The sequence below is a fragment of the Mustela nigripes genome, chromosome 16, assembly GCF_022355385.1.
Source record: "Mustela nigripes isolate SB6536 chromosome 16, MUSNIG.SB6536, whole genome shotgun sequence".
NCBI classification, from domain to species: Eukaryota; Metazoa; Chordata; class Mammalia; order Carnivora; family Mustelidae; genus Mustela; species Mustela nigripes.
The window spans coordinates 21,362,314-21,376,256 of NC_081572.1; the positions used below are offsets into that span (position 1 = coordinate 21,362,314).

The window sequence follows — 13,943 nt, forward strand, 5'->3', positions numbered from 1 at the left end:
TAGTTCTCTCTCTCTCTCCCTTTCAAATGAATAAATTTTTAAAAATCTTAAAAAGAAGAGAAAGAAATAATAAAAGTATTTCAGCAGTGCAGAAGGCACAGATCATTAAATATAAGCTACCGGGGCACCTAGGTGGCTCGGTGGGTTAAAGCCTCTGCCTTCGGCTCAGGATGATCTCAAGGTCCTGGGATCGAGCCCCGCATCCGGCTCTCTGCTCAGTGGGGAGCCTGCTTCCCTCTCTCTCTCTCTGCCTGCCTCTCTGCCTACTTGTGATCTGTCTCTCTAATAAATAAATAAAATCTTTAAAAAAATAAAATAACTTCTTCCCATTTCAAAAAAATAAATAAATATAAGCTACCAATAACAACTGGCTAAGTGTGGAGAAAAAACAAGTTAAATCCCTACCTTATAGCTTACTCTCAAATTCTAGTTGAGTTATAAAATGTAAATAAAAAAAAAAAAAAAAAAAAAAACCAAAGAAGTAACCAAATGAAAAAAGCAAGTAAGGTAAAGGACATGACAACTAAAATATAGGGAAAGACTCGAAGACTTGTTTATTTTAAGTTATTTACTTAGGAATATAATAAGCAGATGACAAACTAGAAGGAAAAAATCATCTGACACACAAAGGCAGTGTCCTAATTCTATACAGCATTAACATAAAGATGACTTATAAATCTACAGGATAATAACCAAAGGATATAAACACTGTGTAAAAGAAATCCTCAAGCCAGCAAATATGGAAAAAAAATTAAAAATGCAGGCTAAAACACAGTATCATTATTTACCAATGAAACTGGCTAAAGTTAGAACTGTAACAGGAGACTGCTTAGCTTCATGAAGGCAGGGTCCACTGACAATTGTATGCTGCCTAGCACACGGGGGGGTATTCAAAAAAAATGTGTAGAATACATAACTGTCTTATGGTGGTCATAAGGATTTAAGGGAACAGGTACTCTTTTGTATTATCCAGAGGAAGTTAAATAGTATGATCTTTACAGAAAGAAGTTTATGTATCAAACACCCTTTTCCTCCTTCCACTTTTTCTTTTTCTTTTGAGAGAGACCCTGGTGAGGGGCAGAAGGATAGTGAGAGAAGGTATCTTAAGCAGGCTCCACACCAAATGCAGAGCCCGACACGGGGCTGTATCTTACCACCCTGAGATCATGACCTGAGCTGAAACCAAGAGATGGACACTTAACTGACTGATCCACCCAGGCATCCCTTGTATCAAACTTTAAAAAGTCTACACAAGAATTCTATCTAGGAATTAACTTTAAGAAAACAACTAGAAAAGTACACAAAGATGTTATTTATTTATTTTTTAAAGATTTTATTTATTTAGTTGGCAGAGAGAGATCACAAGTAGGCAAAGATGCAGGCAGAGAGAGAGATGGGGAAGCAGGCTCCCTGCCAAGCAGAGAGCCCGACGCGGGACTTGATCCCAGGACCCTGATCGGGACCATGACCCGAGCCAAAGGCAGAAGCTTAATCCACTGAGCCACCCAGGCACCCCAAAGATGTTATTAATAGCATAAAACTATCTAAAAATAATATAAAAGTTCAATCAAAAGGAATACTGATGGCACAAGCACAGAAGGGAATGCCAGTTAAGCTCTTAAAGATGTGCAAGTTAAGGGACGCCTGGGTAGCTCAGTTGGTTAAGCTGCTGCCTTCGGCTCAGGTCATGATCCCAGCGTCCTGGGATGGAGTCCCACATCGGGCTCCTTGCTCCGCAGGGAGCCTGCTTCTCCCTCTGACTCTTCCTTCCACTCTGTCTGCCTGTGCTCGCTCTCATTCACTCTCTCTCTGACAAATAAATAAATAAAATCTTTAAAAAAAAAAAAAAAGATGTGCAAGGTAAGTGTCTTTAGATAGCAAATGTCTGACACAATCAAGTAAAAAAAATTACAAACAAAACATTTAACAAGATTAAAGCAGAACCTATCTCACAGGGTAGTTCTGAAAATTAAATGAAACAGCACTTTTCAAGAACTTAGCACAGTGCCTGGTGCTCAATAAGCAGTAGTTGTACCGAAAGAAAAAAAGGTACATACATACCAAATGTTTCCAGAAGGATATATGCTAATATCAACGAAAGTTAATATGGGGTAATAATTCTTTTTTTTTTTTTTTTTTAAGATTTTACTTTTTTGACAGAGAGAGAGATAGCAAGAGAGGAAACACAAGCAGGGGGAGTGGGAGAGGGAGAAGCAGTCCTCCTGCCAAGCAGGGAGCCTCATGCAGGGCTTGATCCCAGGACCCTGGGGTCATGACCTGAACTGAAGACAGATACTTAACTACTGAGCCACCTAAGTGCCCCTTGGGTAGTAATTCTTTATATTTATTTTTCTAGTTTTCCTATAATAAATATGTAAAACATAAAATGTTAACAAAGATTAATTATTAATAGCTTAATATTTTCTATTTTTATTGGCATTCTCTAATCTTTGCCACATTTTTAGTACAGTAAAAAAATTTTAATATCACTAACCATTTAATGATGTAAGAAGCCATTCACGATGTATTAATGACTAAGCAGATTAGAACTCATAACATAGCAGCACTGGCGATAGGGGGAGGGGGAGAAAAAAAATCAGTAGGTACATATGGCACAGCCTCCTTTTTATAAAAAGTAGGAGATAGAAGGAAGGAAGGAGGAGGGGCGCCTGGGTGGCTCTGTCATTAAGTGTCTGCCTTCAGCTCAGGTCACGATCTCAGGGTCCTGGGATGGAGCCCAGCATCAGGCTCCCTGCTTGGCCGGAAGCCTGCTTCTCCCTCTCCCACTCCTCCTGCTGTTCACTCTCTTGCTGTGTCTCTGTCAAATAAATAATTAGGTAAATAAAACCTTAAAAAAAAAAAAAAAAGGAAGAAGGGAGGAGAAGGATATACACAAAACTACTGTGAATGGCTGGATTACAGATAATTGCTCCTTTATGCTTACCCACAGTTCATAAAGCTCTTTTTTTTTTTTTTAAAGTAAATTCTATGCCCACTGTGGGACTCAAACTCACAACTTTGAGATCACGAGTCCCATGCTCTACAGAATGAGCCAGACAGGTGCCCCAACCATAGTTCATAAATTTCTTGAAATATATTACTTTTGCAAAGAGAAAATTATTAAAACATTACTCAACATCTCTAAAATTGAGTTCACATCCTCCTCCACAAACCTCACTTTGTAAATGGCACCATCATTCAATCTCCCAAACTACAGTTGTTCCAACCTCCTTCCTCTTCCTTGCATCAGTCACTAACTCTGTAAGATTTTACTTTCTGTCTCTTGTAGACATCTCTCCCATCCTTACGGCTTTAGTGCAAACTCTCAGATTTTCAGCTGTAACAGGCTTCTATCTGCGAGTCTTGACTTCCCTGCCTCCAGCCTCAACCCCAAACCACTTCCACACTGTGAAGGATGACCTTTCTAACACACACCCTGTCAGGTGACTCCTGCTGCTGAAAGTACACTATCTTCTCATCACTGTCTGGAGGAAAAGCCAAAACCCTCAGCCTTAGCCTCTGGCTTCATCTCCCACCAGGCCCCTCAAGCAATGATCCAATCCTGGGTATGCTTTCCCACAAATCAGCACCCTTTCATTCTACTTCCTCAATACCAAGTGCCTGCCCTCTGTCTTCTCCTTCTGGCTAAACACTACTCATAGTTTAAAACTCTGCTCAAGTATCACTTCACAGCTCGAAGATTTATCTGACTGCCTCCAATCCCTCCAGACAGTACTGAGCCATGCTTCTTTGTGGCCTCATTTATTTCTGCAAAGCATGGAATTTCCCTGTTGACTTGTCTATCTCGCCCATTGTGCTGGAAGCCTTTGAAGGCCAGAACTGTCTCATTTCTGGGCAATGATACTACAGATTATTTTTATTTGCTTCTTTTTCTTATCTGCATGTTTTGCCTCTCTTTAATTATATAAATAAAGCTTATTGGGAAAGACTCGAGAAATATAGAAATTCAGAGTAAAATTATCTGGATTTTCTTTCCTTTTCTTTCTTTCTTTTTTTTTTTTTTTTTTAAGATTTTAATTATTTGACAGAGAGATCACAAGTAAGGCAGAGAGAAAGGAAGGGAAGCAGGCTCCTCGCTGAGCAGAGAGCCCAACACAGGGCTCGATCCCAGGACCCTGGGATCATGACCCGAGCCGAAGGCAGAGGCTTTAACCCACTGAGCCACCCAGGTGCCCCAATTATCTGGATTTTCTAAGTTATATGCCTAATCAAGTCTCTGATACTCAGTAAGCCCCAACAAAAGGCTACTGAGTAAATGACTAAGACAGCATGATGCAGGGCATCATCAGAAGAGATCCATGGATATATTTTGGGTCCTTGAATCCCACTATAAACAAAGCAGCTCTGCTTTTATCTACTGCACTTATTGGACTTCCATATAAAATTTCATCCAGAAAGGGGGTTCATATATATCCTCAAACAAAATGTCTAAAAATAGGAACTTAGAGAAAAAACCAAGTTGGCAGACCTGAAGTTCTAAAATAAATTAGCTAGGCAAGTTGCTTTTCCTCTGTAAGGCAGTACTTCTCATCTGTTAAGTAACAATTCCCCCACCAAGGTATTCATTCCCAAAAGTTCCTTTCACTTCTAAATTTTACAAAACTGAATAAAACAGGGGCATCTGGTTGGTTCAGTCAGTAAAGCATGCATCTCTTGATCTTGGGGTGTGAGTTCAAGCCCCACTTGGGTGTAGAGACTACTTAAAAATAGAATCTTAAGGGGAATCTGGGTGGCTCAGTTGTTAAGCGTCTGCCTTTGGTTCAGGTCATGATCCAAGGGTCCTGTGATTGAGTCCAGCATCAGGCTCCTTGTTCAGAGGGGAACATGCTTCTCCCTCTCCCACTCCCCCTGCTTGTGTTCCTTCTCTCGCTCTCTGTCAAATAAATAAATAAAATCTTTTAAAACAAACAAACAAACAAATAAATAAATAAAATCTTAAGGGGTCCCTGGGTGGCTCAGTCAGTTAATTGCCCAGTTTAATTTTGGCTCAGGGTCACAAGACCGAGCCCTGTGTCAGGCTCTGTGCTCACAACATAGTCTGCTTAAGATTCTCTGCCTCCATCTCCCCTCCCCCTACTCTCTCTCTCACAAACAAATAAACAAAATATTAAAGAAAGAAGTAAAATCTTAAAAAAAAAAAAAAAAATAGAACGATAAAGCACCCAGGTTGCTTCTTTCTCATGTGACACCAGATGTCACAATCCACATATAGTAAAAATGGTTGCCTCCTTGGTTCAGAAACCACACTGCTTTTCCCTCCCATTATTAAACCTTTAAGTCTTCTTAATAGTATTTTCCAGAAACTCCTTTTTTCGATGGGCTGGTAGACTTCAAAGACTTGGCTTTAGGATGAACTGGTTTGGAAGAGAAGAGAAGGAGATGAAATAGTAGCAAGAAACAACCACTAGGATTTACCGTCCCTTTCCTCAATGATGCCAGAGAAATGCTGTACTGACCTTTATAGAACAAATAGTTTTAGGGGCAAAAGACTAGACATCAGACTACTCTGATGTAACCTGAACAAATCTCCATTTAGACTGAATCAGACCAAGAAAACAAGCCATTAAAGTCCCAAGAGGACCTCTCAGAAATCAGAACTAGTTAATGAAGAGAGACTTTACTTATTCTCTGTTTCTATACCACATATCTTTGAGTACAGTATGTCTTACACCAGGAAGCCCTATGTATCCATTAAGGTTTTGAGATACCCAGGTGCGAAGACTACCTACCTGATTAAAAGTGGGAGGTGGAGGAGGACCAGGCGGCGGTGGAGGGGGTGGAGGAATTGGCATCCTTGCCCTGCTCGCAGTTGGCACTGCTTTCTCTCCGTTTCACTTTGCAGCTTTAGGTCACTCATATACCTGCAAATGAAATGGAAATTCAATGAGAACTCTGCCATCAGAGACACCCAGGAGAATTAGAAGACTGGGCATGACATGAAGGAGAAACTCATCCCCTAGTTCCTCTGTGATAGTAGTCCAGGGCTTGGTGAACTTTTTCTGTAAATGGCCAGATAATAAATATCAATACTGGGGCACCAGAGGGGCTCAGTCTGACTCTGGATTTTGGCTCAGGTCACGAACTCAGGGTTGTGAAATCAAGCTCTGTGCTGGGTGTGGAGCATGCTTAAGGTTCTCTCTCTCCCTCTGCGCCTCTCCCTCCCCCGCTAAAAAAATTAATATTTTAAGCTTTACAGGCCATATACAGTCTCTGTCATATTTTATTATTTGATTTGTTTTGACATTTAAAAAAATTATTCTAAAAATGTCAAAACAAATCAAAGAATAAATCAAAGAATAAACTTTATTTATTTTTTTTTTTTTTAAAGATTTTATTTATTTATTTGACAGAGAGAGATCACAAGTAGGCAGAGAGGCAGGCAGAGAGAGGAGGAAGCAGGCTCCCCGCCGAGCAGAGAGCCCGATGCGGGACTCGATCCCAGGACCCTGAGATCATGACCTGAGCCGAAGGCAGCGGCTTAACCCACTGAGCCACCCAGGCGCCCGAATAAACTTTATTTTTAAAAGTAGTTTCAGGTTCACAGCAAAACTTAGCAGAAAAGTGCAAAAAGATACCCATATGTACTCCTGTTGCCCCTGCACAAACACATACACAGTCTCTCCCACTATCTACATCCTGGGGTTGGACATTTGATACAATCGCTACCTCATTACCACCCAAAGTCCATAGTTTACATTAGGGCTTACTCTTGCCAACCTCTATTTTGTATGTTTGGACAAATGTATAATGACAGCTACATGTTGTAGCGTCATAGAATAGCTTCACTGCCCTAAAATATCTATTCTCTGCCTGTTTATTCCTCCTTTCCCCACTGATCCTTTTTACTGTCCCCATAGTTTCCTCTTTTCCAGAATGTCGCATAGTTGGAATCATATAATATGCAGCCTTTTTCAGATTGGTTTCTTTCAATGAGTAGTACACGTTTAAGTTTCCTCCATGCCTTTTCAGGGCGTGACAGCTCCTTTTTTTTTTTAAAGTGCTGAGTAATATTCCATTGTCTGGAGGTACAACAGTTTATTTATCCATTCACCTACTGAAGGACATCTTGGTTGCTTCCAAGTTTTAACAATTATGAATAATGCTGTTAAAAATACTCCTGTGCAGGTTTTTGTGGGAACATAAATTTTGGCTCATCTGAGTAAGTACCACTGATGGTACTTATTGCCAGATCGTATGGTAAGAGTTACATTGTATAATAAGCTGTCAAACTGTCTTCCAAGTGGTTGTAAGGTTTTGCATTCCCACCAGCAATGAAAGAGAGTTCCTGCTGCTGCACATTCTTGCCAGCATTTGGTGTTGTCAGTGTTGTAGAATTTGACCATTCTAGTAGGTCTGTAGTAGTGCAATCTCACTGTTTTAATTTTTCAATTCTCTGATGACATATGAAGTTTAACTTTTCACATGCTCACTTCCCATCTGTATATTTTCTTAAGTGAGGTGTCTGTTTAGGTCTTCTGCAGTTTTCAATATGACTGTCTTCTTATTGTTGAGTTTTAAGAATTCTTTGTCTGTTTTGGATAACAATCCCTTATCACCTGTGTCTTTTGCAAATATCTTCTCCCAATGCATGGCCCGTCTTCTCATTCTCTGGATTTTTACATTTTAAAACTACATTTTTACATTTTAAAAATGTAAAACCGGGACGCCTGGGTGGCTCAGTTGGTTAAGCAGCTGCCTTCGGCTCAGGTCATGATCCCAGCGTCCTGGGATCGAGTCCCACATCAAGCTCCTTGCTCGGCAGAGAGCCTGCTTCTCCCTCTGCCTCTGCCTGCCATTCTGTCTGCCTGTGCTCGCTCTCTCTCCCTCTCTCTGACAAATAAATAAAATCTTAAAAAAAAAAAAAAATGTAAAACCATTCATAGTTCATGGGCATTATAAAAACAAACCATGGACCAGAGCTGACTTGTGGGCCATAGTTTACTGACTCCCAGTATAGTCACATCCTTGGAATCTGATCAGAGTATAAATACCATGTGAGAATTTAGCTACTTATCATGCCACACACACACACACACACACACACACACACACACACAAAACAAAAAAAAAAAAACAAAAACAAAACTATAGCTGTCCTCCTGTTACAGTCTGTAAGAGATCCTCACTTTACAAATGAGACTAAAACCAGGGAACTCTCTTGCCCTAAGACATTAAAGTAGAGGGCAAAAATAAAACTAAACGTCAAGAACAATTAATTCATCCAAAAAGCTATTCCAAGGGAATCCCACTTCTTGACACCCCTATTCCCCTCAAAAAGTCAAAGCCAAAATAACATTATCACTGGGAGTGCAACTTACAGATGACAAGAAAGGTTCAAGACAGGATAATCAACTTCACAAATTAATCCAGGGAAGAACTGCTTCCAAGCAAGGTGATTAATGAGATTAGGACACAGGAAATCTCCCAGGTAGCCCCTAGCACAAATGAAAGACCATGTGTACCAAAACAAGCCTAAAAGATGGAACCCGCATTGCAATCCACTGAGGAAGTTTGGTTCTGAACAAAATTTCCCTGTGAATAAAGGGATACCCACTTTAACATTTCCCTCAATGCTCCCAAAACCATTTAAATACTTTCTCAATGATGAACGGAAAGGGCAAATATTCCAAAGGTTCTAAAAACCAAGAATCTTTAGAGGCAGGTAGAATTTGATCAGAAACACAACTGTGAGACCTTCACAATCCCAACCTTTCCAATAATACCACTATAAGCTGGGTGCCCAACAGAGCTTTTTGCTCCAATCACAAAGAATTGGACAACAGACTTCGGACAACTAGACTTTGGCTAGATGGTTCCCATGGGGAATGATGTCTGAACTCACTTCACAAATTGAGCAGCTGACCATCCTTTAAAGGAAATACCTCCTGATGTCTGGTTTCAAAGCTAAGTTTAGTTTTTCTTTGCCAGGGATCTAACACACTAGACTTTAAAAACTGATCAAAATAGGAGCACCTGGGTGGCTCAGTCAGTTAAGTGTCTGCCTTTGACTCAGGTCATGATCTCAGGGTCCTGGGATGGAGCCATGCTTTCCCCCCACCCCCCACCCCATTGACGCTTCTCCCACCTCATGGTCTTTCTCTCTCTCAAATAAATAAAATCTTAAGAAGGAAAAAAACCTGGGGTGCCTGGGTGGGTTAAAGCCTCTGCCTTCGGCTCAGGTCACAATCCCAGGGTCCTGGGATCCAGCCCCACATTGGGCTCTCTGCTCAGTGGGGAGCCTGCTTCCCCCCCTCTCTCTGCCTGCTTCTCTGCCTACTTGTAAACTGTCTGTCAAATAAATAAATAAATAAATCTTTAAAAAAAGAAAGAAAGAAAGGAAAAAAACTGATCAAAATAGTAAATCTTCATGATCAATCTATAATGGAGGAGCACGCAAATTTAAAATAAAAGGAAGAGAAAGAGAAAAATAAAAAACTTATTCTTTTTTAATTCTCTGGGTTCATTCTGACAGTTACACCAAAGCACCTTTTTAAAAAGCTAGCAGAGGGGCACGCGGGTAGCTCAGTCGTTCAAGCACCTGACTTCAGCTCAGGTCATGATCAGGGTCCTGAGATGGAGACCATTCATTGTTCCATGCTCAGCAGGCAATCTGCTTATCCCTTTCCCTCTCCCCCTTCTCTACCTCTGGTGTGCTCTTTAAATCTTTAAAAATAAATAAATAAATAAATAGGTAAATAATAGCAGAAAACAATAGGAAAAATAATAATCTATCCAGAAACAAACATTTTCAACTAATTCCAGTCACCTCAGTTCCTGTCTTTTCTGAGTTTCCAGTACTACCTACCTTTGCCATTGCCAGGACTGAAACTGTTTCCAAAAATGACTAGGAAAAGAGATTCAGGTAAGTCCCTAATTCTTTTCTTATCCACAGGTGATCCAACCTATATGCTACAAAGTACGAAATCACTTAGTGGAACAACCTTATACCTAACAGTGAACACCGTTAATAAGGCAAAACAGTAATTCTCTAGCAAAGCAAATCTTTTTTTTTTTTTTAAAGCAATCCACTGGAAAAGTCCACTAATATATTACACAGTTACAGATGCCTTCTTAAAGTAGGCTCAATTCAAACTCTAATTTCAAAACAGATGCACTAAAACAAACAAACAAACAAAAAACACAAAACCTACCATTAATGGACAGGCTTTCATGCTAACAACCAGCAGTGCTTCTCAACCTTTCTTCTGCCTCCACAAAGGCTGCATGAGTGACATGCTCCTATTGGTGACACTGTGTATACGATGATACATGGTAGAGGATCTACGGTAGAGGATCACTGCTTCCCATTTTACAGGCAAGGACACTAAAGCTCCAGGTGCAATGCAATTGCATGCGTGCACACTAGAGAAGAGAATGATCTAAGGGCACCGCCCAAGATCATTCTGGAGTAAACTGCAGAATTAGGACTCAAATCTAGATCTTATGATTCCCTGCTATTTCACTAATCACCACAAAAAAACATTTGTGATGGAAATTGGTTTGGTATAGCAATTTCCTACTATTTTCACCAAATGAAAATTCAACCCACCCCAAATTTTTATTTTATTAGTAGAATATAAACAGCTCTGTGTTTCCCAAGAGCAGGCAACTTCAGTAAATTTACATGAATACAACATTCCTTCTGCTGCAAATCCCCAAACCTTTATTCAAACCAATTTAATATTGATATGATACAGTCACTAATCCAAAGCAGAGGGTCTGCTTTGAAAACTACTTTTAGTTAAAAACAAGCAAACCAAAAACACTCATAAAGTTTTATAAAAGAATGACAATTTTTTTTTTTTTAAGTAGGCTCTGTGGTCAGCATGGAGTCCAATGCAGGGCTTGACCTCATAACTCTGAGATCAAGACCTGAGCTGAGATCAAGAGTCGGACACACAACCAACTGAGCCACCCAGGTACCCCACAGAATGATAAATTTTGTGACCGACTACTTTTAATCAAAGGACAAATTCAGGCTTTCAGGAAGCACTGTGTACTGCAATTTTTAAAAAGTAACATTTCTGAGATTAAACCTAAGAAGAAAGAAAAGGGTTCTTTACAGAATTTTAAGTCTTTCCTTTTTGATCTTTTAAATTAGAACTACAAACCTCACCATCTGTGTTCTTCAGAGACCTTGATTTTCAGAAATATTGTGAGGCTGCCTCCAGCTCAGCAACACACCAATTCCTATTCCCCTCTTAAGCCCTTCTATCGTAGAAACCATGATGGAATAAGCTTTTCACATCCTCAGGAGTCAGTTTCTTTGAAAGCAAGATCAGAGAGCATTATTTCATATCTTCCTAATGTCAAATTTATCACAGAACTCAGAGACGTCTTCATAAAACTCAAGCAATGCACTTTCAAAAAGCACTCTCTTCTATTCCTCAAAAGACAAAACCTATTTTTCTATTCAATTTCCTAACATTTCATTCCAAATATGTATTCCCACATTTTAAGAACAGGAGACTTCCCAAGTACAAAGATGTTGACCTTTCACATTTGATAAATGAAGAATCCAATTTAGTTGTTGCTTTTCTCATGTATTTAAAATTATCTCAAAAGTATACTAGTTACTACCATTTGGGGCCTTTATTCAAATGGCATTCTGCTATTATATAACTCAAGTTTCAATTGCAAGTTATTTTTTAAAAGAAAAAAATTTTTTAAATTCTAAATCTAAATGCTATCTACTTTCATGCTAAGAGACCTTAGGTAACAGTACTTTCCTTTCATCTCAACTTTGATTACCAAGTAAATTAGTTTTTGTACTGAAGTACCCAATAAAATCCCATAGGGGAGAAAAAAAAACTGACTTAAAAAGCAGGCTCTCTCCCTCAGCAAAGTCTCAAGGGCTTTAGTTTTACCTTACAAGAATCAGTTATATGAATATGAATTTGGTGAAAATAGTAGGAAATTGCTATACCAAACCAATCAAAAGAAAATTCTCTCTCAGGGCACCTGGGTGGCTCAGTGGGTTAAGGCCTCTGCCTTTGGCTCAGGTCATGATCTCAGGGTCCTGGAATCAAGCCCCGCATCAGGCTCTCTGCTCAGCAGGGAGGCCGCTTCCTCCTCTCTCTCTGCCTGCCTCTTTGCCTACTTGTCATCTGTCTGTCAAATAAATAAATAAAATCTTAAAAAAAAAAAAATGCTTCCTCTTTCTTTCCCTTAAAAATAAAAAGAAAGAAAAGAAAATTCTCTCTCTTTCTTTTTCTTTTTTTCTTTTTTTAAGTAACTCTCTATGGCCAACATGGGGCTCAAGCTCATGACCCGGAGATGAAGATTCACATATTCTACTGACTAAGCCAGCTAGGTTAGGTGCCCCTTCTTTTTCTTTTTCTTTCCTTTTTTTTGCTCACCCTAGGATTTTATTTATTTATCTTAGAGAGGGAGAAAGAGCAAGCATGAATGGAGGAGGAAGGGAAAGGAAGAAGCAGACTCCCTGATGAGCAGAGAGCCTGATGTGGGGCTCAATCCCAGGATGCTGGGATCATGACCTGAGCTAAAGGTAGATGCTTAACTGACTGAGCCACCAAGGCACCCCTCTCTCCTTTCTGAAATACATGTTCAATTCTTTATTTTTTAAGATTTTATTTTTAAGTAATCTCTATACCCAACATGGGCTCGAGCTCATAATGCCAAGATCAAAAGTCACAGGCTCCACCAACTGAGCCAACTAGGTGCCCCCACGTTCAAGTCTTTAATATCCTATTAAACCTCCCCCCAATATAAAGAAACAGAGAAGGGCACCTGGCTGGCTCAGTTGATTCAACATCTGCCTTCAGCTCAGGTTGTGATTCTGGGGTCCTGGGACAGAGGCCTGCCCCAGGCTCCCTGCTCAGTGCAGAGTCTGCTTCTACCTCTCTCTCTGCCTTCCGCTCCCCCTACTGGTGCTCTGTCTCTTTCAAATAAATAAATTTAAAGTAGAGAGAGAGAGATGAAAGAGGCATTTCAAGATCCTCTCTGAAAGACCAATAACTCTGACTACGCTTCTCTCCAGGTAATCTAGAGAAGACTTCTGTCTTCAAGAGGAAAGATTCTAGACATTCCCCTCAATGGAATTCTTATTCAACAGTTCAAATCAAAATAAACCTAATAGAGACAGAACATAAATGTTTAGCAGAAATGGAAAGCCAGTTGCTCTGGAACAAAGAAAGTCACGGTGCAAAATGGGGTTTTTGTTTGTGGAGTACGTAATCCCAGACAGAAAGAACTTTAATACAGCCTTGCCTAATGTGGCTTCAGTAATTCAGGTAGGTGGGTGGCAAACTTTCCAAGCATAAACATTAAAACCCATTAATGAATCAAATATTCATAACCAAACAACAAACCCTAAAAATATTCACATCAAACAAGTTCGAGGGGTGCCTAGATGTCTCAGTCATTAAGCGTCTGCCTTCAGCTCAGGTCATGATCCCAGGGTCCTAGGATCAAGCCCTGCATCCGGCTCCCTGCTCAGCGGGAACCTGCTTCTCCCTTTCTTACTCCTCACTCTCTCACTCGCACAAGGAGAACACACTCCTGTGTTCCCTCTCTCACTGTGTCGCTGTCAAATAAATAAGTAAAATTTTAAAAAGAAAAAAGAAAACTATTTCCCTGTCTCTAAACCATTAAAAAAAAAAAAAAAAACAAGTTCAAAATGAGGTGTGCCTGCCTGGGTGGCTTAGTTTAAGGGTCTGCCTTAGGCTTAGGTCATGATCCCAGTGTCCTGGAACTGATCCCCACATCGGGCTCGTCGCTCATCAGGGAAGTCTGCTTCTCCCTCTGCCTGCTGCTCCCCCTGCTTGTGTGTGCATGTATTCTCTCTTTGACAAATACCTAAGATTAAAAAAAAAAAAAAAGGAAAGGAAGAAACAAGGAGGCTATGTGCTTGGTTTAGTGCTCCAAAAGTTTTTAACTTGCTGAATTCATTCATTCAGCAA

At 40.0% G+C, this 13,943-nt stretch overlaps 1 protein-coding gene across 3 annotated transcripts in view; it reads right to left on the minus strand.

The window, feature by feature from the left end:
- Positions 1–13,943, minus strand: part of WIPF2 (WAS/WASL interacting protein family member 2) — a 49,815-nt gene that overhangs the window by 18,906 nt on the left and 16,966 nt on the right. For all 3 annotated transcript variants that reach the window (XM_059378477.1, XM_059378478.1, XM_059378479.1), the window contains one exon: positions 5,751–5,882. In XM_059378477.1, coding sequence (XP_059234460.1) covers positions 5,751–5,813 — 63 coding nt within the window. In that variant the 5' untranslated portion in view covers positions 5,814–5,882. The remainder of the gene's footprint in view (positions 1–5,750; positions 5,883–13,943) is intronic.